Consider the following 26535-nt stretch of genomic DNA (forward strand, 5'->3'; position numbering starts at 1 on the left):
CATGTGGTTGCTGGGATTTGAACTCTGGACCTTCGGAAGAGCAGTCGGGTGCTCTTACCCACTGAGCCATCTCACCAGCCCCTGCTGTACTTGTTAATCAGGGTCTCTCAGTTGTAGCTGGAGGTAACTCCTTTGACTAAACTTGGCTTATTGATTCACTATCTCTGCTTTTGTAGCCCTGGCATTGCAGGTGGACTGGAGTGTCTGCCTGCTCTTTTTATGTGGAGGGTGTGCATTCAAACTAAAGTCCTCATTTATGTGAGGCAAGTGTTTTATCCAGGCTTATCTCTCCTGGTTTCCTTTCAGTGACCTAGTCAGAGGGGGTTAAAAAAAAAAAAGCTTTTTACAATTATCAAATTAAACTTTTATTTATTTATTTTTTTACTGGAGAAAATTAACTTAGTGCATAGCGAAAAGGTTGGCTCTTCGTTAAGTCAACAATAATTTATTGGACCCCAGATATTCTGGAAAGGAGAGTAATGCTAAACCTGACTGTGCAGAGTACGTCCATTAATGTGATTTCATTAACAGAATCAGTAACACACTGTAGGGATTTAAATCTTTTAACCCTTGGCTATTTGCTTCTTTTTACGTTTGAATTACTTATTTTGATGAAATGTCTTTTTGGATTAGAAAATAAAACGCTGAACGAAAGCGTTGCCAGTCAGCAGAATGCTTCGCTGCCATCTTCAGCTCTGTGCTGGGGTCCCTGGCGGCTTACAGACCCTCCTTCCGGGCTCCACCCAGGAATGCTTAGGGCTGCCGCCGGCTGCGTACTCAGTGTTTTTCTAGGAAGGTGTTTTTCTTCACAGTTCCCAGCCCTCTAGTGGCAGTTATAAAAATGTCACTTTGTAGTCCCCGCAGCACAGGAAATGCCTGTTCTTACTTCAGTTACCAGAATCCTCTTACAGGAAGTTAGGTGTGGTCTTTAAAGGAGAATTTGAAAAAAAAAAAATTTTTTTTTTTAAAGCCTGATGGAATTTTAGCTGCAGTCTTCTTGCTTCCAGCCTATCAACCCAAAACTCTGTAAAGCTTCTTCAGGGGTAATGTGTTCCTGTTCTTAACTATGCTTGCTCTCTGTGAGGCTTCTCCACCTTTGCAGTAGAATCCTTGGGGGAATCTATAGGGGGACCACTTTCATTTTGAAGCTGCTGGCTGCATGTTTTAGCATGTCTGTCCCCCTAGAACACCAGGCATGGGGATGGCAGTTTTCTCCCTTGAACGTGCAAGGATTATCTTGATGCCTGTGCCTACCGCTAGGCATGAGGGCCTCTGGGGATGAGAGAGGAAAATGAGGGATGCTTTGGAGATCCTGTGATGCTGACAGGGCAATCTGACAGCTGGTGCCTGAAAGGTGCTGGTCAACTTTAAAAATAAAAATTAATGAAAACTATGCAGCAGCAGCTTCTGTGGTCAGATGTGCTTGTGATTTCCCAGGTGTGGACTACAGAAATGAATTAGTAACTTGTTTTACTCTTAGAAGAGGCATCTCATATGTTACAGTGGCAACTCATTTCTGTAGTGTAGAGGTTAAAATGGATTTTTTTAAAAAAAAAAAAAAAAGAAGAAGAAATAGATTAACTGATTTTTAAATGGCATTCTGGGGTCATTATAGCACAGAAACTCCTGTAACTGGCTGAGGTCACATTTGCAGTCACAACTGTCAAGTTATCTACTTTAATACAATGTGATTTGAACACCAGTTAATTATATACCATCACAAAGACCCATATTACAGGGACTATGCTTAAAAGAGAAACTGTTAGACTTTTTTCAAGTCCACATTCCGAAATGGATATTTACACCACTCTGCTAGATTTTATCAAATGAGACTCTGGCTTGGAAATATGGTATCTCTTGGAGATGTTTCCTCTGGTACTGCAAATTTGTTAATTTAAGAAGCAATTACACTCGTTGGCAGCAGGTTGCTAAGCCAGGAGGCCCAAGCTCCAGACCTCTGATGTGAGTGACTTCCTGCTTGTGCTGGCAGGTGCCTGGTCCCTTCCTGTGCAGTTGGCCAGCAGCTCCAAACGCAGCCCTCAGCCGGGCGACTCCTGCATCTCCTCACCCCACCTTGCTCTCTACCTGTTTCCACAGACGACATGGTTTTGAATAAACTCTTAAAGGTGCTAAATTGGGCCAAAGGAAAAGTAAAAAGAAAGAAGAGAGAGAGAGAGAGAGAGAGAGAGAGAGAGGCAGAAGCAAGATTACTGCACAGCCCTGCTTCTACAATTTTGTGTGATTTTTTTCCCTTCCTTTGTTTTGAATGCTATATTTTCAGACAGAATGCAGGGCGAATAAAAATGGCTCCCCAAAATATTCACAGAAACAAAACAGCAAGCATACAGAAAGATACACAGTATCTTCCATTTGCAAGCTCTGAACAGGGTGTTTTCCCCCGAAGTAGCATGATCACTTCAAACATTTCAGGAGTGGGAGAATAGATTACCTCATACACACCTACTGGATGTGAGAGAAAGATCTTCATGCAGGCAAATGAATGCATGCATGAGGGCTCCCAGCGCTGGAAGCAGCTGCCTTTGGGAAGTGCTCTAGCTGTTTTGCTTTGCATACTTGATGCTCAATGTCCTGTGATTGCCACCCCTCACCTGTTATCTTAATGGTCATTGCTTTTTCCCCTCCTGTTTCTGTAGCACTTTCTTATTCGAGGAGCTAAACAGTGATTAAAGAAGCAGGATGAAAAGATGGCACAATCAGTGCTGGTACCGCCAGGACCTGACAGCTTCCGCTTCTTTACCAGGGAATCCCTTGCTGCTATTGAACAACGCATTGCAGAAGAGAAAGCTAAGAGACCCAAACAGGAACGCAAGGACGAAGACGACGAAAATGGCCCAAAGCCAAATAGTGACTTGGAAGCAGGGAAATCCCTTCCTTTTATTTATGGAGACATTCCTCCAGAGATGGTGTCAGAGCCCCTGGAGGACCTGGACCCCTACTATATCAATAAGAAAGTGAGTTTTTAGACCAGTTGCTTTTATTTCCCGGATTTCTTTAAGATGGTCAAGAAGGTACCTCTTTTCATCTCTTAAGATATCTCTAGAATGTTGGGTAGGCCTGATAAGGGAATGGAGCCATTATTCCAGAAGTGTTTTGAAAGCATTTGGTTGAGCCTGTGTTCTTGGGACAGTCATATTTTGAAGAGGCATCCTGCAAGGGGGCATGTGAAAAAGACAAAGCCAATTTATTTTCCTGAATACTAATTATACCATAAATTGAATGCAGATTCACCCTGGTGCTACTGCATTGTGATAAAGGGAAAAGTAGAAAAAGGATGTGTGTGTGTGTGTGTGTGTGTGTGTGTGTGTTTTATACTTCTAAAAGCAGTGTCTCAGATCCCCTATTGCCTTGAATTTGATCTAAGGCTTTGGGGTCCTCCACAGGCTTAATTATGCCTTTACACCACAGACTGTTATTTCCCCATGGCTCCCTGCAGAAGAAATAACAGCAGAACACGTGTAAGAGGAAAAAAAGTTCTAACAGTTTTCATGAGAAAATTACCTAAAAGAAGAAGTTGCTGAAACCTCACTTTTAAGCTGTGTAAAAATTACAGACATGGCGGAAAACATGAGTAAAAGACTCGGCAAAGTTACCAAGAAGTCTGTGGTCCTAACCACAAAATTGTCTTTGTATTCCTTACCTCCTGAAGGTCCTTATCAAAGTTTGAATGGTTTGCAAGAAAAAGGACCGGTGTCCTATCCTTTGTTTGTAACTGTTGCAACACTTGATATTTTAGAGGGGTCTTTTACTCTCTTCAAATATCCTTGATGTGGTCTGTAAATTCTGTTTCACCTGTTGTGTTCTCTTTTTCAGACCTTTATAGTATTGAATAAAGGGAAAGCAATCTCTCGGTTCAGTGCCACCTCCGCCCTGTACATTTTAACTCCCTTCAACCCCATTAGAAAATTAGCTATTAAGATTTTGGTACATTCATATCCTTTTGACTAATAGTCATTTAAAATGTTGGGTTCTTTCCTTTGACTTAATTATAAAGTAGAGCATTTACAAACTCTGCGTGGCTGTCAATGTGGCTTGGTGTCTCCTTGCTCTTCCTCAGCAGTGAACCTCTGGCAAGGTGGGACAGAAGGTAAGTAAAGCCCTTTACCTCCTGAGGGCTTTTATTCTCTCTGACTCATTGCTTCTTTCTTTCTTTCCTCTCCTGCTCCTTTCTCAATCACTCACTTCCTTCAACACTTCATTCATTTTAGTGAGATGGCCAGGATAGTTGTTCATGCCTTTGAGCTTTATGATGCTATACAGGAAGTTTCTGAGCATTGATTTTTCTCAGTGATTCGTTATTTAAAATACACAGAGGCAAAGAATCTATATTGTGGGGCTTGTTGTTGTTGTTGTTTTGGTCCTTTGGTCAGAATTGTACTAATTTCTTTTGTTACATGAGTGCTTGTAAACTTTGTGTTCATGATATATACAGTGTATTCATACATCCACTGGAGTTTCCAAATGTTTTCCAGGTTCTTTCCCCAATGGCACTTGTGGTGACCTTCTCCCCGACTCTCTTTTGATTACTTGTTCCTTGGTTTTATTCACAGGCTTCAGTCTGCCTGTCTATATAGACTCAACTGCAGTCTTTATTCTCCTTCCTAAAGGACAGGATTCCTGGAAGCAGGGCAGGGTAGAACTTGACAGCTAACAGTGACTTGACTTAGTCCTTGAAGTTAAACACAGAAGGTGAAATAAGAGGTTTTATGCTAGGCAGAAGCAGTAGTCTTGCTGAGAGTCATTCCTGGGAAAATCAAAGAAGCAAAGACCAGAGCTGTGCTGGGGAGAAAAACAAACAGGAATGCATAGAAACCTTGAGTTTCTATGAAGAGTTGTGTATTTCAGGAGCCCAACTCAAAGCAGAAGAAACTGAAATACAGCTAAGGCTGTATTAGGACAAACTCTTTGTTTGTTTGTTTGTTTGTTTTGGGGTTTTTTGCTTGTTTGTTTGTTGTGGATTATTTTTGGACTGGGTCTCTCTATGTAGTCCTGCTTATCCTGAAAGCCATTATGTATAACAGGCTGGCCTTGAAATTACAGAGATTCACCTGCCTCTGCCTCCTGAGTGCTGGGATTAAAGGAGTGTGCCATCATGCTTAGCCCGAGAAAAACTCTTAGATGTTTTACTTTATTTATTTATTTATTCCTTTGGGGTGTGTGTGTGTGTGTGTGTGTGTGTGTTTGTGTGTGTGTGAGTACTTGTATGTACATGCACATGCTATTGTATACATGAAGAAGTCAGAGGACAAACTTATAGGAGTCAGTTCTCTCTACCATGTAGGTCCTGGAAGTTGAGCTCTGTCAGCAGGTGAGTGTGTGTGTGTGTGTGTGTGTGTGTGTGTGTTTGTGTGTGAGTGTTGGTGGTGATGGTGGTGGTCTGTGTGAGGTGCCAGGGTGCATATGTAGAGGTCCAAGGACAGCTTTGTGACATCGGCTATCTTCTTCTACTTTTTGGGAGTTCCAGGGATCTAATTCAGGCTAGCAATCTTTCATGATAACCACCTAACTCATGGAAGCAATTTCCCAGGCCCCGATGAGACAAATTCTAAGTTAGAGAGAATTATGGCCTGAAATTTTATGCCATAATCAGACCAGGACCTAAATTTAAGGTTTTTACCATACAATCTCACCACTAATAGTAGATGTCGAAAACAGTTTGAATTAGTTAAAGTAAGAAATTTGGAACTGGCATAAACCTGCTGCAATGTACTGGTCTCAGTTTGAATGCTATAAAGCATTTCCCCAAAGTTTTCCTGGCAGTACAAGTTATTTGTCTAGAAATGTAGCACTTTGAATATCTTCTTCCCTTCCTTTTTGTACTTCTGATGGAAGTTGTACCCATGGTCAACATAGGTATCATCAGCATAATTTTTTTGATTTTTATTTCTAAGGTTTTAAAATTTACTGTGCTTTATCTTTCATCAACAAAATTTCCTTACATCTGCTCCACTAAGAGAACCCAGTTACACAGAGAAAAAGTCTGAGTTAGCATTAGAAATGAATAATAAAGTCAGAGCCTGTGTCTGGGTTCCCACGCTTAAAATGATGCTCTCTTATGTTTCAAGCTTATGTGCACTGCATGAGTGGCTGTGTAAATTATGCATTATATTTTCAATGACAATATTTCATTTATGTAAATATAGTTTATTTATGAAATTATGCCCCATTCATGTAGAAGACACTGACAGATATGCACTAAGGAAAATACTGCCTATAAAAGGAAAAGTTAGAAAATCTGATATAAAACAGGTAGAAAAGAAGATCTGAATGGAAGAGAAAATCAATTTTGTCCTCTGTTTGATGGAAGAAGTAGGAGACCTTATATAAAAATATGAGGCAGGACTTTGTTTTGAAATATAAGGAGATCATATCTTCTATGGGGTATTGCATAAAAGCTATTCCCCCCTTTATGAAAGTCTTTGAATGTTATGAACCTCAGGAGTCAGCGCCAGTGATGACATCCCCACTGGTAGAAGACACAGGCAGTTTCAGAAGTTTGGTCAGAGAGGCTAGGTGTTGGAGACATGGCTCCTGTTAGGACCTCTCTGGAGGTTCTCATACCACTTGAATTTGTCTTTTATTGTAAGTAGATCAGGTAGAAATAGGCCAGCAAGCAGCCTTATAAATTAAAGCAGGAGCAAGCGTATCTATTAAGCTGCACTAAAATGAATTCATATATTTCAATTTACAAAACTGTTTGCATTTATTTATTTGTGTGCGAGAGATTTCCACATGTATGGAGCATGGGTATGGAAGGAAGATGGTAACAAGGGAGGGTCACTTCTTTCCTTCCACCATGTGGATGTTGAGGATCAAACTCAGCTCGTCATGTTTGGTGGCCAGCACTTCCACCCACTGAGCCATCTAGCCAGCCTCAAGGTGAACTCTTGGCTCTCCCAGAGTCTTTTAAACAATGCAGAGCCACAGACTTCTTCCAGGGAAGCAAATTAGACAAGTTTACTCTCTAATTTTCTGAACTAAAATGTCATATTTAGAATGCACTATCTTGGAGTAGCAATATGAAGAAAGACAAGAGGGCTTATAATAAATGCAGGTAAGCTCTTCTATCTTTTGCTGATCTATAAGAACTAAGCAGAGATCCCACTAACCAAGATGTATGTGACAATGGTTTTCACAATGGCTCTGTGCTTCACTCCACACAATGAAAACTCTAGGCTTGATTCTTGGTTTTGTGATTCCCACAGCAGGGTCTTTACTGTACATTAAAATGCACGGGAATGGCCACAGGATAATAGTTGACTATGGTCCAGAGAATCAGAGTGCCATCAAATTTAGATGTACATTACAGAGGGCTGACAGATTCTAGAGCAACAGAATGTAGGCCACATTGTAGTAAGAGAAGTTAAAGATGACAGTAAGTCCTTGGTCTGGACCAGAAAGAAAACTGAAGTAATGTGGACTGAGCCTTGAACAGCCCTGAGTGCAACAACCTGTAGATAAATCAAGTGCTTGGTTCTCAGCATCTGTATTTGAGACATCCGTTAAATATTAGGGGAGAAGTTGTGGAATTTGGTTGTTATGCAAATCTGAAGTCTAGAATGGGTAGGGCTAGAGAAGTAACTTTGGGAGATGTCATTGTATGGATGCTAAGGATATTCACAACATCAGGTTAACCCACTAAAACTCCCAGACACTCCACAATAAACACTGAACTGTCCATCATTCACAAAGGGTAGGAGATTGAAAATTTTAAGGATAAGGATCAGAAATCAAGATTCCAATCCCACTTTGAAGATTTATTTACTTAGTGTATGATGGTGACCACATTATAGTTTTCCTATTAGTTCCCTTCCTCCACTTGGAAAACCATAGAACTAGTATATAAATTGTAATAATAAATGCATTGCTGGCTCTGGTGATGCACACCTGCAACCCAAGAACTCAAAGAGAGAGATGCAGATGGCTCCGAAGTTCAAGGCTATCTGCCACCATATTGTGAATTCAAGGCCAGCCTGAGCTACATCAGAACAGGTTAGGAGAAAAGCAAACCACATGTATGACCTAGAACCTACCACTAGGATCTAGTCCAAGCACTTAGTAAGTACTTAAGGAGGACTGCTTAGGACAGTGCTGTTGGTAGCAGCTGTAAATCTGCAACAACCACAAAAAGAAAGCTTCCCATCACTTAATTATATCTGGAAGAATTTTGAATGTACTCTGCCCCATTTTGTACTAGGAATGAAGAGGTTCATATTCCACCTGCATTTGAAGCGTGTAATGACCAAAACACATGCAATCCCTCCGAGCACCTCACTTGACAGATGAGGAATGCCGCTGACAGATTGTCAATGCTTGGTCCTTACCTATGACCCTTCTCCCTTCTGTCCCTCTGTGTGCTTCTCTCTGCATCTCTCTGTCTTTCTGTCTGTGTGTCTCTCTCTCTCACTTTTTCTCAAAAGGGTCTCACTAGATAGTCCAGGCTAGACGGGAACTTTTTATTGTCCCTCAGCCTTGCAGGTCCTTCAATCACAGGTGTGAACCAACAGGCTCAGGTTTCAGAATGTGCACGGTCAGTTGTGGGACTAGAAAGTTGAAGCAGGTCCTCCATTCTCAGCCAAGTGCTTTGGCATTACTCTCTCAATGGAAGAGAATCGATTTGAGAGCCCGTATATAATATACTGAGGATATTAGTAATACCAATCTCTATATCGGTAAATGTTCTTTTCACTGATTCCAAATGACATATTTATGTGATATTTATGCAGACTTTTTAAAAAATCAGTTTTCTAGATAAAGAATGATTCAGCTCTGTAGAAAAGGGAATAATTCAACCTAACAATTTCCTGATCTTCTGTCTTTAATAATCAAAATTATTGCTTGACTATGTCCTAACAAGTATTAATATGAAAAATTAAGAAAAAATTATATACCAATCAATATTTTTCCTGGCTCAGAAATAAGCTCATATATTGAAAAAGACCTATCCCATTGTTCAATCCGCACATTCAAGTTAGAAAACTAATGACGCGAAGCATTTTTCTACCCAGGGATTATTTATGAGAGTTTTTCAATCCCTCTAACTTCTTTGGATATACATTAGACTACAACATTTTAGAACAGAGCAGTGTTCCATTATCCTTGAGAGCAACAACAACAAAAGTACCCCACATTTTATATCTAAAACCACAAATGATTGGTGACAACAGAAGGAGCAGGTAGTTATCTTAGCAGATAATGAACTCTATCTTATGAGAAGGTGTTGGTACAATTAGCCATATTAATACAATAAGACTGAGCTTGCTACTACATTTTGCTACTAGGTGAAACTAAATCCCACAATGTATGAACCCTGCATGGCTGGGAAAGAGCAGATCTAACCTTGGTTCCTGGGCTTAAAGCTGGAGATGTTCTACTGGCATAGAGGTGGCTGGCAATGATCCTTGGCAAAATGTACACAACCATTTTCAATATAAGCTTTGAAAAAGCTTCTCCTCACCATACACACATGGAAAGTATTTTCAATTTGCCTAACTTGCCAATTTGATGAGTTAGTCTGTCAGTAGATGAGACTCCTTTTAATAATACTTGATACAAGTAAAGCAATAAATCAAAAAGATTTTTTGATATTATATAGGTTAGTCTGCTTTTATTTTATTTTATATAGGTAAGTTGTAACGGAAGTACTGCTTCAAAATAAGTTGGACTTTTAAAAATACAATCTAGTTCATCCCTTGGTCTTCATTTTTAGGAAATAGTAAAGAATGTATACGGTTGCTCTTACCTTTGCCTCTTAAGAATGTGTCTCGATGTGCAGTTTTGTATTTTTCAATATGTGGCCTTGCCAATGTAATGGTCACGTCTGTATCATGTTTTTCTCTGGGTTAAAATTTCCTGAATCCCCACTACTTCAGTTACTCATTAAAATTTAGACATTTGAAAAATATATGATCAATAAAATAAATTGACAGTGAGTAGTAAAGTTAGCAGAATTTGAGATTTTGTATGCACAAATACATACTCTGCCAGAAATATAAGAACCTGATTCTAGATATCTCTTACTTTGGAAAGAAAATATTTGTATTTGTTGAGTGTCTATCATGATTCTTAAAGTATATATTTCTCTATTGAATTGATAATTATACAACATAAACAACTGTTTTGAGCATGTCCTACTATCTGTAATTTCTGAAAAATTAGTAATTATTTCTATTGTTTATCTTGACATATATTTTACTTTCTTATATATAATTAAATTTTCCTGTTGTAAATAGCATTTTACAACAGAATTATAATCGGGTGTGGTGGCGCACGCCTTTAATTCCAGCACTTTTGAGGCAGAGGCAGGCAGATTTCTGAGTTTGAGGCCAGCCTGGTCTACAGAGTGAGTTCCAGGACAGCCAGGGCTACACAGAGAAACCCTGTCTCGAAAAAACAAACAAACAAAAAAGAATTATAGACCAAGGCTTAGTTCATCATGTGACATACATTTCATGAGGTTTTGATTTTTCATCTTGTGTTTATTGTGTATGTTCTGCCCCTTAACAGTACAGAAACTTATATGAATAGTGTATATAGACTTTGACATTAGGGTAGTATTGTAAGGTAACTGACCTGGTCAGATCAAGCACTATTGTGAATATCAAACAGTACATATGTAAGATGCCATAACATCCCATGACTTTAACAATTAAAAATTACTAGGATGGAGATAGTACAGTAAAGAACAAAGAAACAGAAGATGTCTTAGAATCCTGACCCCATGTTAAGATGTCATATAGTAATTGGATATATAGGTTAGTGGGTAGCTGCCAAAATGATCCCAGCTACATTTACGAAGTCCCTTTTGGTTCAGTTAGTCAAATGAACTAACTCATAAAGACCACTTTAGATGGAATCACAATAATGAATAAGTCTAATACACAACTGTTGGTCTTGACGAACACTTTAACAACTCAACAATGTGGGAATGGAGAGTAATGGCTGAATCCAGACATAGACAACAAAATTGGAAGTGTTCTGTGGAAGTTGGATATGCAAGTTCAGGAAGAAAGAGAAATCTAAGGCATCTCCTAGGCTGCTGGTGGACTCGTCAGAATACAAAGATCGTTAGGGAGTTGTTTCTCTTGCAGCAGAGGGAAATTGTTTCTTCTCAAAAAGGAAAATGAAAGATTTCACATGGCACAAAACACTGTTGCTCCTGAGGCATGAATAAGCAGGTGACTGGGGCTCCTAAAAAGAAAGACAAAAGAACTTAACGTAGGCAAGACATCTTTGTGGGGCTCAAATGGAAAGCAAGTCGAATGATAGCTATAGTATAGCTGTGGATTATCCTTTGGTTTTTAATGAAGTGACATGGAGATTTTTCATCTGTAGGTAGAATAGCTGGAGGACTAAAGATGCTTATGAACTTGATCTCATGAACAAGAAAATAAGCATCCCCCTCAGGAACTCTGGCTATGAAGTAGAGAAAAGAAGTGAAGCCAGAACTTGCTGATGAGGATTGTGGGCTATAGAAACTCTCGGTCTCCCTCACGGTAGGAGTAACATGAGCAAGTTTGTGTTGATGATTGATGAAGAGAGTCTAAGAGTCACAAAAGGTAACAGAATGCAGAGCTAAGCTACTCCTAAAGCATTCTGGAAAGCTAGCTCTCCAGAGCTAGTTAGGGACCATGCATTCTAATGTTGCCCATCTGCTAAGAAGTTATGCATCTTTGGAGGGCCGAGGCACAGAGTAGCATCCTTATGTGAATGGTAAACTATCTGACATTTTGTCTTTTTTCATTATTTTCAACAATCAAGGGAAGGTAGGTGATTTCATCTTATAGACCATGTTTTCCGGATCGTGCTGCCCTCGCGTGGCTGATCCCTGCCACTCATGTAGAACTATTTCTAAAACCAAAAATGTCAGCTATTGCGTTGACTAATGCCTTTACAGGCAAAAGCTGTCTTTCTTGATTAATGTAACACTATCCACAACATGGCCTTGAACAGGGCCTCTTGGTTTCATAAAAGAAATGAAATGGTTTATGAAAAAAAGGAAAAGAAGCAAGAAGGAATATGAATACCATTCATAGTGATAGTGTGTAAGTACAGAAGAAATGCTGTTTTTATATAATTTATAAGTGTAATTTAGGTTAAATGTGAACATCAATCATTTCAATTATTTGACCATTGGTTCTTTTCTTAAGAAACCATTTTTTCCCTGTTTGTTTCCTGTATACCAGAGGAATACAAGACAAGTACTGGCTATACATACAGGGCAATCAGAAAAATAAATCAGATAATAATTATAATAAATATTTTCTCTTCCTTTTGGGAAATAAACAGAAATGTGTGCTGAGTATATGCATCACATATAGAGAGTTATAGGATATTTAATATAGTTTTGCAGGTTTGTTTTTCACAGAAATTCTATGATTTTTTTCTTACTGTTAAAGCCAATTTGATCAGAACTTAGTAAGCCATTTGACCTAGTCACAAACCCAAGAGATGCCAGCATTCTCAGCAGCTATCTTTTCTCACATTTCAGGATCTTTTGGACAACTCTCGTAGATTGTACCTTCCATTAAGAAAGGGACCGTGTGTACATTCTTCCAGGGTGTCCCCTAGAATAGAGCCATAATGCATTTCATCAATTCCCTAAATTGTTTTATTGAACTTTTCTACCCCAGTTTATTTGTAAACTGAACTTGCAATTCTATCTGGTTGAGTCTATGGTGAAGACAATTTACATTTATAAATTACAAATTATTCACATCAACTCATCTCTTTACAGTTGTCTCTCAATTATTATGTTTCTTACTCATCTAAAGACAATTGATTAACAAAAAAACACGTGGAGATGAAGGGACAGAAGCAATAGAAAGGTGCAGATAAAATACCATGTAGCATAAAATGAGCATGTGAGTCTTAGAGCTGGTGGGGGTGGAACCACGCATGTGCATGAAAAGATGGGACTTCCTGCCAACACTGTTTTCCTTGACAATACCTTTCTACTTTATTCAATGTGCTTATCATGTGCACAATTCTTACCAACTGTGTATTTATGACCATGAGCAACCCTCCAGACTGGACAAAGAATGTGGAGTAAGTAGAAAAATTCATGTTGAAAATTATTCATTTAGCATTTCCTGACATTTTCAGGTTCCTTAGTACATTTTTCTAACCATGCTAAAACAGATGGTTCAAATCCATGCCCACCACTGACATCCTCTAGGACAGTGCTTGTCAACCTTCCCAACACTGCAATCCTCTAAAACAGTTATTCTGGTTGTGGCTACCCCGACCATAAAATAATTTTGTTGCTACTTCATAACTGTAATTTTGCTACTGTTATCAATTGCAATGGAAATATCTGATCTGTAGGACCCCTGTGAAACAGTCACCTGACACCCCCTCCCCCAAAGAGGTCCCAATCGACAAGAACCACTTCTCTAGGACAATGTTTTCAGTAGCTCAGATAGCTGCATTGATTTGCCTGTTGATGTATGGGGGTGGGGGTGGGGCTTCATCTTCCTTTTGAATCTTACACTGGAGAGTTCTAATGATTACTGAAATCTGATACATTGCTCATTTAGGGACTAGCATTTATTTGCTTACATCATACTGAAAGTCAGCTCATATAGTTCAGATACTATCATCAGATGGAATGGTGTTTTCACGTACTTTATGTTGAGTAATATGGAAAGTAAAGTATTGCTTTATTTACAGCCAATGAGAACATCATTTGGAATTTAATGACAATTTCGCCTTAAGCTCTGCCTAAGTTCTCTATCAGAAATCAACCTGGAGTCTCTATTCATGTGTGTCATCTAAGTCATCTTTAGGATATGAACACTTGGGGCATGTGGGTATATATCAATGGTAGAGAACTTGCTTAATATGTGTGAGGCCTTGGTGTCCAGTCTATTACCAAAACATTCTTTTAAAAATTAAATATACATATGCAAACCACGTACAAATCTTTATTGTTAACTCGGCTATTTTCTTCAGGTATACTTTTACAGGAATTTATACTTTTGAATCACTTATTAAAATACTTGCAAGGGGCTTTTGTCTAGAAGATTTCACATTTCTACGGGATCCCTGGAACTGGCTGGATTTCACAGTCATTACCTTTGCGTAAGTATTTTTATGATACTTTCTACCCTGGCAGAGGTAATACAATAGATTCTATACTGTAGTTCTCAGTGTTGGCTTCTTTTGACTCATAAAGCATTTTAATTAGTTATCATATGGATTTAAAATACCTTTTCCAATCAAATTATTCAGTCTGGAGAAATTAGGAATGATCCTAATAAGTTATATGGCTTTGGTTTCGATTAGCTACAAGGTAATAACAACAACTCCCAAAACAGCTCAGTTGGTGTCAATGCCATTCTCCTCTTAACTGGGAAATCTGGTGACAACACTCACTGAAGTTGAAATGATCTTGATTCAAGACCAACATAGATGTAGATTTCCCCAAATTCTGAATAACTCTGATTTAATCCTACAGGTATGTAACAGAATTTGTAAACCTAGGCAATGTTTCAGCTCTTCGAACTTTCAGAGTCTTGAGAGCTTTGAAAACTATTTCTGTAATTCCAGGTAAGAAGAAGCCGGTGTAAGGTGGTAGGCCCTTATATCTCCAACTGTTTCTTGTGTTCTGTCATTGTGTTTGTGTGTGGACTCCCTATTACAGATATGTGACAGAGTTTGTGGACCTGGGCAATGTCTCAGCGTTGAGAACGTTCAGAGTTCTCCGAGCATTGAAAACAATATCAGTCATTCCAGGTGAGAGCCAGGTTAAACACCGAGGCTGACTTTAGCTGCACTGGTGTACTGCTCACAGCTGTTTTGGCAAAAGCCTGATTGCTTGTTGCATACTGCAAGACAATGATCAAAAGCAGGAACTGACCCGTTCCAGGTTGGGCAGGTTGGCTTCTTTGCTTTTGACTGGTTGCTTTCTCTCAATCTGTTCTAAATCAGCCTTTGAGTTTAACAAGTTTTGCATGAGGCACTTCCAGTAACAGGCTACCTGGTTTGCATCTTCCAGCATCAAGCTTTCCGCATAGAAGCTGAGATGTGAGACACTTGGGCCAATGCAAATTTGATCAATTAGTTCGAAAGCTGGCTATCTCTTTAAGAGGAGATAAGTGGAAAAGCAAGGCGGAGCATGAGCTGCATGGGGCTCAGCTTGCAGATGTCTTTCTTAATGTCGGCCCATTCTCAAGTTTTCAAAGTGCAGACAAAGCTATACCCTTGGAATTCAGGGGCTTCAAGATTTCTCCGTCCTCCTCTACGGATACAGAGTTTTCAAAAATAAAACCAAACCATTATGGGGGTTAGAGAGTAAGACATCTGCAAATAAAAGCAAACTGTTTACATCAGGTGGATCATTAAGCATGAGTAACAGTCATTTCTTTTGCTTTAAGGGGCGTGTGTGTGTGTGTGTGTGTGTGTGTGTGTGTGTGTGTGAGAAAATACATCCGGTTCATTTCCATTTGGTTTTCTAATGTAACTTCAGTTTCCATTCATTTCAACCAGCTAGCAGGCTTTTTGTGAAATGTTTATTCATCTCCCAAACATTAAACTAATACTGTTGGCATTTTGCATGACATTTGTAGTTGGCAGGACACGCTCATGATATTTTTGTTGCTGAGTCCTCTGCTGAATTGTAAGTGAAGTCTTCCTCTCTCTGGTTTTATTTGTAGGCCTGAAGACCATCGTGGGGGCGCTGATCCAATCAGTGAAGAAGCTGTCTGACGTCATGATCCTCACTGTGTTCTGTCTCAGTGTGTTCGCACTCATCGGGCTGCAGCTCTTCATGGGCAACCTGAGGAATAAATGCTTGCAGTGGCCCCCAGACAATTCTACCTTTGAAATAAATATCACTTCCTTCTTTAATAACTCATTGGATTGGAATGGTACTGCCTTCAATAGGACAATGAACATGTTTAACTGGGATGAATATATTGAAGATAAAAGTAAGATATACTCTTGTAGGCATTAAGTTATTTGGTTCTTAAAATATTAAAAAATGGAATGTGGTGGAAAAAAAATTTCTTTGGCTAATTTACTATAACTTTGTATATGGACTAAGAATACCATACTTTTTCATTCCTTTTTCCTTATCTAACAAGTGGCATGATGAAAGTAGCCATTTCCAAGTGCATGATCTATTCCTAAACCAGAGTTTAAAGTCATCCCCCATCATCCTCTATATCAAAAGTGTGTATTGTGGAGGCCTTGGCTCGAAGTTTTCAAACATCTTAATAAGACAGTGGTTAAACTCATTCAGTGTGCTATGCTTCAGTGGATTGTTAGGAAAATGGGGAGACGGGCTGGAAAAATAGCTGAAGCATGGAGTTCAATCCCTAGCACCCCATAAACAGACACACAGTAATGTTACAAGTATAATGGCAATTACACCAATGATGCCAGCATTTAAAAATTATATGTAGGGCTGGAGATATGACTCAGAGATTAAGAGCACTGTCTGCTCTTCCAGAGGTCCTGAGTTCAATTCCCAGCACTGTATGATGGCCCATAACCATCTATAATTAGATCTGATGCCCTCTTCTGGCCTGCAGGCATACATGCAAACAGAATGCTGTATACATAATAAATAAACAAACAAATAAACAAATAAATATTAAGAAGGCCAGAAGTTCAAGGTAATCCTCGGGTACTAATGTATCCAAGGCTAGCCTGGGATACATATGACGAAATGATTTGATCCTCTTTGGTTGACTCAGTCCATATGATCTATCTGAATAGAGAAAACATTTTCCAAGGTGAATATAAACTTGTATACTGATCAGAAAGCTAAGCAAATACGATTTCTCCGTGTGCTTATTGAAAATGTTTATTCCTTCACATGAGGCTTGGTATTAGAGTTATCATTACCATTTGATTTTACTTGAGACACGGATATGGGAATATATTACTGTTACATTACACTTCAGCTTATTGAAGCCCGCACCTCTGTCACCTGATCACCAATGCTACTTCTCCATGTACTGCTAGATTAGCCAAATACTGCTATCTCTTGATCACCTGTACTCAAGGGGATTGTTTACTCTGAGACACCCTTCAAGTTCTGCACATTTTTTTAGAAGAATATGAGATTTTTATCATAGCTCACTTGATACTAAATTTACAATGTTTACATTCTTAGGAAGGTTTTACTTGAAAAGATTCATTAGGAAAAAAATGAGAAAAATCTAACAGCCCCAATAATTTTGAGGTTTTCTACTTACTAATAATATAATTGACAATGAAGAGCTTTTTGCTCATAAATCTGTTCTCTGTTTCTGTACGGCTACAGATGGGTTTCTATTTTTAGGGCTTCAGTGGGCAGGGTTGATTGTGGCTAAGACTGCAGAGACATAGCGTCCAATTGCTCTACTAAGAGGACACACACCCCTTCATAGAGTCCCCCCAAAGCCATGCTCAACTCACTGAAATATGATGAATATAGATATTTATCACATTTCAAAATCTTTTGGTCAAGGAAAACAAAAATTACTGTTCTTTTCTGTATTCCTTAATTGGTGATTTGGAGAAGTTTAAAATATGTTTTCAGGCATCAGTGGTACATTATACATTTCCTACCACATGCCTTCTCTGTTGATATTCTTACTCCTTGTTTTACCAGGTAGTAACATTTTGAAGGAAGCCATATGGACTATTTATTAGTGATTGTCTTTTATCTTGGCAGGTTTATTTTCCAGCTTAGTTTTTCATCTTAGTGCTGTTTGGGGATCTCACACCTCTAATTTTTCAGGCAACCAAATCATCAGTCTCGTTTGCACATTTTTCCCTGTTTTTGTGTTTCTAAAATGCACCTTATAAAGAGGAGTAAAATGAACATCTAAACATTTGGCCTGTACACCAGCCACATGTGGTTTTGGTAGTGTGTTAGTAGACACGCCTTTAAACTCATAGCAATCTCGACTTTTACAGTTTCATGTTAAGGACTAAAAATAGTTTGTAAAATTATGACCTAGATTTTCCTACATAATCTATTCATACAATCCTGGAATACAGGGTTTATGTATTCTTAAGTATCAACAGAGCAAATTTTAAGGGGTATGTGTGTGAGTGTATGAGTGTGACTGTGTGTGTGTTTATGTGTATGTGTTTATGTGTGTTTAGTTCCTAAGAGCATTTTTGCAATGTCCTAAAATTATATATTTCATACCTTAAGAATGACAAGTTGCATGTATTTAGACAGCTTACAGTTTTCCAAGCTAAAAATGTATTTTGTTCATTTCAAAGACAGAAGTTAAGCCAGCAGGCGAGCAAACGAACAAATAAGCAAATATTATAAGGAGGGAAACAAACACTAAAGCCCACTTCTCACATGAAATTAAATAAAAATTGGCAGAAAAAAATCTACATCTATATCAAGTCTAGGTGAAAAGTATGCACTGAGAAGCCTCGCCTTGCTCCCATGCGGGGCCAGGCAAGCTAACTCAATGCCATGGCTTTCTCTTGAAGCCTTCCCTCAGCAGTTTGAGTTTGTGTTTGTAATAAATGCTGACCTGAAAATGCTATTATTATTATTATTATTATTATTATTATTATCATTACTTCTGGAAAAGTTTCTTTCTAAATTAATTTTTCTAAACATTATTTAAGCAAAGTACCATTTATAGTTGTTTGATAGTTCCTAAGGGGTGGGGGTGGGGGTGGGGGTGGGGGAGAATGTCCATTTAGCCATGACTTTCAATCATTTTATCTACTTTTATCACAGCTGAACACATTTATAAGCATCCTTACCTGAACCCAATGATCGAATTTAAAACCTTTTAATGAGTATTTTTTTGCTCTTTACATAGGTCACTTTTATTTTTTGGAAGGACAAAACGATGCTCTGCTTTGTGGGAACAGCTCAGATGCTGGGTAAGTTGTGTTTCTGTTTGAGACTCAGTGGACCTCAGTAATCTGCCACATCCTGCACACCTGGTCCCTACTCAGTCCTCATTCAAACTCCTCTATAAATTGTCCTTCATACTGACTCACAGAATAGCCAGGATACGTGTGGGTTCTCACCTCCTTCACACACAGAGAAGCAGCAATTATTGTTCCATACTAGGCCACATCTAATCTTCTAAATTAGCACACTGGAAAATAGACACTCAGAGCCGATGCATTAGAATTCATAATCACGGACCAGAAAGTGTGATTATTTATTTAAGCTAATCCTATCTCCATGGCTTAAAACAAAAATCCATGAAGATCGTGTCACCTTGAAACACAAGGTGACAATCTGCCTACCATATTTCAGCAAAGCAAAGTACATAAAATAGACTGGAGTTTCCTCATACATTCAAATTCTGACTCTACCATACTTTGTCATTCGGCTTGCCCTGTGTTTTTCCCATGTACAAACTGTCACTGTAATAATTCCATTGATTAAATATGTTAGTGAATGTATGGCTACCATAGAGAATTTTTAGTTATGCTTAACACTGTGGTGATGTTTGTAACTAAGAAACGTTACTCATGTGATAGGTAAGGCAAGCATTTTAGTCCCCCAAATACTGGCACAGTACTAAATGCTTTCTATATAGTATAATATAGAGTGTTTGCATATGGGTAGTTTTTTCTTGTTGTTGTTGTTTTGTTCTGTTTTTGTTTTGAGACCGGTTCTTTTATTAGTCGATTCTGGCTGATGAGGTCCCTGAGGGCTAGCAAGGTCAGGAAATTAGCCCCAGTTCACTCAGCCCAGAAATGTCAGTCACAATACTGATGGAAACTGTGCTTACTCGGCAAGTAAGGTGATGCTATGGAAACCACACTGCTCAGTGTCATTCTCTCCTTTCGGGGTGTTTATCATATCTTCTTCTCTCTCTCTACACACACACACACACACACACACAGCACTCATATCTCAAGACATCTTCAGTGAAAATCAATTATATTTCTATGCACTTATTTATCTGATCATGCCCATTGTCCCAAAAGAAATTGTTCAAAATATGACTATCTTGAAGGTTGGAGAGATGGCTCAGCAGTTAAGAGCACTGACTTCTCTTCCTAAGGTCCTGAGTTCAAATTCCAGTAACCACATGGTGGCTCACAACCATCTGTAATGAGATAAGATGCCCTCTGTTGGTGTGTCTGAAAACAGCTACAGTGTACTTACATATAATAAATAAATAAATCTTTAAAAAGATATGGCTATCTTATATACATGTGTGGTAAATATAATATTACAATTAGGAATTAAAGGAATGCCACCTAGTGCAGGATACATGCTAAATAAGCCTGTACAAAATAATTCACATCAAGTAAAATGGAAAAAAAAACAAAAACAAAAACAATGGATTCAGATACTTAGTTCCTCTCTCCTCTCTAATGTAATTACAGCCAGTGTCCGGAAGGATACATCTGTGTGAAGGCTGGGAGAAACCCCAACTATGGCTACACGAGTTTTGACACCTTCAGCTGGGCCTTCTTGTCCTTATTTCGTCTTATGACTCAAGACTTCTGGGAAAACCTTTATCAGCTGGTAAGAACTGACATAATGATTCTTCTAGGAAGCATGGGACTCTTGACCAAGGGAACTGTGAGGGATATATTATTACTTTAGAGAAGGAGCTTGAAACAGCAGATGTGAAATTTATAAACATCTTTCTTCCATTCTTTTTTTTTTTTTAAAGACCTTGCGTGCTGCTGGGAAAACATATATGATATTTTTTGTGCTTGTGATTTTCTTGGGCTCATTCTACCTAATAAATTTGATCCTGGCTGTGGTGGCCATGGCCTATGAAGAACAGAACCAGGCCACGCTGGAGGAGGCTGAACAGAAGGAGGCGGAGTTTCAGCAGATGCTGGAGCAACTTAAGAAGCAGCAAGAAGAAGCTCAGGTAAAGTTGGCGGGCATAGGGTGTGTTGTGTTTATTTCCATTCTCTGACCTGAAGGCTGCTGTTGACATTGGAGAGACAAAGGTGTGTGTGATGTCAGTGATCTGTTCGGTTGTAAGCAAAAGGCTCATTGATCTTTGGTTTTGATATACACCAAGGGCATCAAAACACAATGAGTTACAATTGCTTTCTTGACAATTTCCTCTTTGTGACACCTTGAGAAACTGACTATCCTCATTCACTGAAGCTTATAAAGTAGGCAGAGCACTATGCTGTCAATGGAAGCAATTCCTTAGTACTCCAGCAAACAGGAATTCAGTTAGAGTGGCTTCTTCAATACAACCTCACTAGAGATGAAAAACGCCAGAAAATGCAAGTCATACTGCAATGATTTCACAGATTCAGGAAACACAGGACTCTATCTAACACGAAATCATGACAACACTAACACCCCCAGCTTCTTACACTGGAAACTCTTAACGTAGACTCAATGAGTCTTCAAGATAAGGCATTTATTTTTCTAAATATATACATTTGACTTAATGACATTTGCTAACTCAATGACCTGATTTTTGCCTCTTATTGTCTGTTGAATGCACATCACTATCATTGGATCTATAATAAAGGCCAAAATTAAGTAGACAGGGGTATTTACAACAATATTGAACACTGTATTTCTTTTAAAGCCATATGCTTACCATTTACAGATTCATACTGGCATCCCAAGATATCCTAATATATAGTCTGTGATATCTTGCACATTTTCAATTAAACAATTATTAAGAAAAAGATTAAGAGGTTTAATCGATAAATACTTGAGTGAGTTTAACTCTCTTTGGTAGTCATTGTCGAATGTGGCAAAGAGCAAATGCCTTTGAAGTTAACTAACAAACTTTAATTCTTTAATTCCTCTTTAAATCTTGTTTTGATCACATGGGAAATGTTATGTTTGTTATGTTCATGTTAGTAGATAATTATAGCGCCACATCAGATCAGAATTAGACTCATCATTCATATATGTCTACTTCCATGTTGATTTTTATTCTCCGATTAATGAGAAGGTCCTGTTTTCCAAAGTACCGGATAGAATTCGAAATTGTATTTCAGGGTCATTCACTGTATTCTAGATAAACGAAGCAGTAAATGTGTGACGTTGAAACTGTATACAACCAATGCTTACATTGTGCCTTCTAGGCAGCAGCTGCAGCAGCGTCTGCAGAATCCAGAGACTTCAGCGGAGCAGGTGGGATAGGTGTTTTCTCGGAGAGTTCTTCCGTAGCGTCAAAGTTAAGTTCCAAGAGTGAAAAGGAGTTGAAAAACAGAAGAAAGAAAAAGAAACAGAAAGAGCAAGCTGGAGAGGAAGAGAAGGAAGATGCTGTGCGGAAATCTGCCTCTGAAGACAGCATACGAAAGAAAGGCTTCCGGTTTTCCCTAGAAGGGAGTAGACTGACCTACGAGAAGAGGTTTTCCTCTCCACACCAGGTAAAACTAACAAACGAAACAAACAGAGATGAAATAGATTGCATTTTCACAATAGGGTTTCTTTTAAAACTCTGCCAGTATTTGGTGGGGTTGAAGATGCCCTTCTAGAATGAACTTTGTGACGCTTTCCACCAGGGTAGTAAGACTCGAGGGTTGGGTTTCCATCTCAGAGGTCCTGCGAGTTTTATAACTATTTTGGAAGCTTGGGAAAGGCATTTTCATACCACACTGAGCTTGGGAAGGTTTGTGGTTTTGAGGTTTTATTAAAGACTTGAGACTCTGGGCAGTGTTCCACATGGGGAATGATCACAGATGGTCCCCATCCCTTCTTAGCTACTGTGCTTGGACCCAGTGAGCTGTAGGTTTTCTGAGTGGCTGGTGCCCAGAAGTGGACCGGGGATGCTTCAGAGCCATCTGTACCCATCCATGTGAAAGCTCTCATTAAGAATGAATTATTCATTGTTTCAAAGGGAGCTGAAACAAACTCTTTTCTAAAGTATAGTCAAAAATCACAGGTAGACAGGCGCTAAGAACCATGCCACTAACTAGAAGTGATGCTTGATTGCAGTTGATTTTCTGTGCCTCGTGTTAAAGGAGGACAGGAATTCAAAGAATGCACTGATTTACATATTGCAAGAAAATGTTTTCTGTATGCCTCTAGCTTATGGACCCAGCCAAGCTGTTGAAATCCCACTATTTAGATCCCTTGGTTGTTTAAAATTGCCATGAGAATTTCCCAGAAATATACAGTTCCTTGGAGGACAAGTTCACCATGAGTGAAACTACAGTATGCCTATGGTACCAGTGACAATGGCAACCCACTGTATTGGTGCTTGCAATATGAGTTACAATATGAAGTAGAAAGTTTCATTGTGGCAGTTTTCACATAAGCACATAGCAGACCTTGAGCATCCATATTCACACCCCTAATTCATTTAGCCTCTGTCTCCTTCTCTCGCTAGTCTCTTTCCTCTTCCAAAATCAAACTTTCTACTTTCATATGTGTGTTTCATATATGTATATATTTGCATATATATACATACATTTTCATATGTAGAACCTAGAAATGTATTTTTGAGTCCAGCTCTTTTCTGCTGAAATGATGAACTGTTAAGTGCTTTGTGGCTTTATTGTGATGATATTATTTGTGGCTAATTATTGTATTCTGTTGTGTAGAGATACCACATTTTCTTTATCTGTTGTTGAGGGACACCTGGGCTGATCACATAGCTTCAGAATTATGCATAGTGCTGTTGTAAACAGGATATGCAAGTATCTCTTTGGGATGTTGACTTAAATTCCTTTGAGTATACACACCCAGGTGTGGTATAGTTGGATTCTATGGTAGCTCTATTTTTAGTTTTTTAAGCAGCCTCTTTCTATATTTCCAGAGTAGCTGGGCTGACATGTATCCTTGCCCACATTGTATAAGGTTCAATTTTCTCACAATTCTTACCAGCACTTACAATTTGTGTTTTCCCATGAAGGTGTCTTGTGACTTATTTTTAATGAATCCTTTTAGCTGAGGTGAGATGGAATCTCAGTGTAATTTTGATTCACATTTCCCTGATGGCTAATGATACTGAATATTTCTTCTTCGTGTATGTATTGGCTAGTTTATTTCTTATGTTGAGAACTATCTGTTCAGTTCATTGCCCATTTACTGACTTGGTCGTTTGTTCTTCTGGTGTTTAATGTTTTTGAGTTCTTGGTATGCTCTGTATCAGTCTCTCATTTTTCTCATTAATCTCCATTCTTTTCCCAAGGAAAATGCATTTTTCTGCAGTGCCAAGCTTTTTAATTTAGTGCAATCTCATTTATTAATCCTGTTTTATTTCTTGAGCTGTTGGAGTATTTTTTTTTCCAGAAAATAGTTTGCTATGTTCATATCCTGAAGCATTTCACTCTGCTCTTCTCCAGTGGTTTCAGACTTTCCAGGCTGACTTTTAGATCTTTGATTCATTTTTAGAAAATATGAAAAGAGCTTATATATTCAAAATTGTAGCAGAGAAGCATCTATTCACTGGAAATATGATTGAGATGAAGATTTGTATTTGAATGCAGAGATTTAAGGTACCAAGTCTCATGATTTACTCAATTTCTTGACCACTCCATAAGAACTGCAGGAACATCAGCTATCATTGTTGCTGCATTTGGTTTCTAGAGACAAGGTCTTGTGTTTCCCAGGTCTCAGTTGTTGTATAGCTGAAGATGACCTTGAACAGCTGAAGATGACCTTGAATTCCTGATCTTAATTCCTCCACCTCAAGTGGAGATTTCAGAGATGTGTCACCAAGAGGTTACAAACATTTTACCTTCTTGACATAGTCTTCCTTTTATTAATATGTAACAACTTTATCTCTTCCAATTTGGCTTCAGATCTGCTTTGTCAGGTATGAGTGAATCTGTGTCAGGTATGAGTGAATCTGTGTCAGGTATGAGTGAATCTGTGCACATTTGTCTTCAGATGTCATTTAATTGAGATTATTTTTTTGCATCTTTCCACTCTCATCTGTTTATGTCTTTACATAGTGACTTGAGTTTTATGTGGATAGCAAATAGGTGAATCTTGTTTCTTATACCTTTTAGCCAGTATACTTGTTCTAATTGGAGCATTAAGACACCTTATATTTAAAGTGAGATGGTATATGTCAATTATTCTCTGACTCATTATTTGCTGTTTTGACAAGGTTAAATTTCCTTCCCAGTCTTCACTTCTGCATTGATTATATCCATCTTCATTCCTGTTCTGTGTGCAGTAATACTTTAAGTAGATGCATTGTGTCTGGCTTAGTGGACATGAATTGCTATCATTTATGTATGGCATGGGAAGTCCTTTTTCTCATTCTATTTTAAAAGACAGCTTTGCTGGATGCTGAAATCTTGTTTGGCAGCTATTTTGTTTCATGGATTGATATGTGTTAGTCCCTATTTTCCAGGGCCTTAGAATTTGTTCAGCAAAGTCTTCTGCTCTGAGTGGCTTAACTTTGAATGGATCTTAGCCCTTCCTGCCACAACTCTGCAGCGTCTTTCTTTACTTTGTCGTGTAAATACTTTGACTCCAATATGACCTGGAGATGTTATTTTTCTGGTCATGCCTACTTGGTGTTCTACTTTGTTCAATCCATGTTCTTTATTCCACTGGGTCTGGTCTTTTAATGATGCTTTCCGTTGAGTGGGTTGTTTGTTTTGGTTTGGTTTTGGTTTTGGTTTTGGTTTTGGTTTTGGTTTTGGTTTTGGTTTTGGTTTTGGTTTTGGTTTTGGTTTTGGTTTTGGTTTTGGTNGGTTTTGGTTTTGGTTTTGGTTTTGGTTTTGGTTTTGGTTTTGGTTTTGGTTTTGGTTTTGGTTTTGGTTTTGGTTTTGGTTTTGGTTTAGTTTGGTTTGGTTTGGTTTGGTTTGTTGTTGTTGTTGTTGTTGGTGGTGGTGGTGGTGGTGGTGGTGGTAGTGTTTAATTCCTAGAGGTTTTTCATTCCTACAGTACCTGTTTCATTTATAACTCTTGGCTTGGGGCCTCATTCAAGTGGCTGAATTTCATGTGCAAATCTTGAGTGGATTTCTTTTTTATTTGTTGTCTGTTTCCTCTAATCCTCTTTGTGGTCTCATTGATCATTTTTAAAACAAGACTTACATGCTTGGCATGTAGGACATCCACTGTCTTTGGATTAGGCTATTTGGAAGTTAATAACTTTTGATGGGGGCTAATAATATAGTTGAGTGTCTAGTGTCTAGAGTGCTTCTATACCATGCATAAAACCCTGGTTTCGTTCCCAGGACTACATAAATAGTGGTGGCATAGGCCTGTAGTCAGAGAACTTAGGAGGAGGAGACAGGCAGATCAGGAGTTAAGGTCATAACTCAGTTACAAAGGGTGTTTTAGGCTATAGGGAAGTCTGTCACCAAAACAAAGCAATGACAATAAAATGTGGAGAGGTTACATTGTTGTCTTGCCTGGTCATAGCTCTTATCTTCCTACCCTTCAATTCATGCATCTTTGGGGATGGACTTACAGTTTTAATTTGGGGTCATCTTTGTAGGCAGCATACTTTTGAGGTTTGGTTTCCAATAATGCTTAGATGGAAGCAAATAAAATGGGAATAAACCAGGTGTTTATTTACCAATTTTAGAAATGGTTTTTCAAAAATGGAAAAAGAGGGGAAAAAAAAAGAAAATGAGAGAAGCATCATAGTATCAACTATGAAGTTAAAAGATTAAAAG

At 38.5% G+C, this 26535-nt stretch overlaps 1 protein-coding gene across 4 annotated transcripts in view; it reads left to right on the forward strand.

Moving 5' to 3' along the window:
- The window catches only part of LOC110289695 (sodium channel protein type 2 subunit alpha), a 128047-nt gene that overhangs the window by 44784 nt on the left and 56728 nt on the right, over positions 1–26535 (forward strand). Inside the window, exons 1-11 of one of the 4 annotated variants that reach the window (XM_021156038.2) lie at positions 919–1043; positions 2655–2972; positions 3832–3950; positions 12976–13065; positions 13972–14100; positions 14663–14754; positions 15675–15947; positions 18807–18870; positions 20341–20482; positions 20634–20840; positions 22033–22320. In XM_021156038.2, coding sequence (XP_021011697.1) covers positions 2706–2972; positions 3832–3950; positions 12976–13065; positions 13972–14100; positions 14663–14754; positions 15675–15947; positions 18807–18870; positions 20341–20482; positions 20634–20840; positions 22033–22320 — 1671 coding nt within the window. In that variant the 5' untranslated portion in view covers positions 919–1043; positions 2655–2705. Of the gene's footprint in view, positions 1–918; positions 1044–2654; positions 2973–3831; positions 3951–12975; positions 13066–13971; positions 14101–14476; positions 14569–14662; positions 14755–15674; positions 15948–18806; positions 18871–20340; positions 20483–20633; positions 20841–22032; positions 22321–26535 lie in introns of those variants that run through there. The other 3 variants (XM_029472745.1, XM_021156037.2, XM_029472744.1) reach the window with 3 other exon arrangements.

Source organism: Mus caroli, chromosome 2 (assembly GCF_900094665.2).
Source record: "Mus caroli chromosome 2, CAROLI_EIJ_v1.1, whole genome shotgun sequence".
NCBI classification, from domain to species: Eukaryota; Metazoa; Chordata; class Mammalia; order Rodentia; family Muridae; genus Mus; species Mus caroli.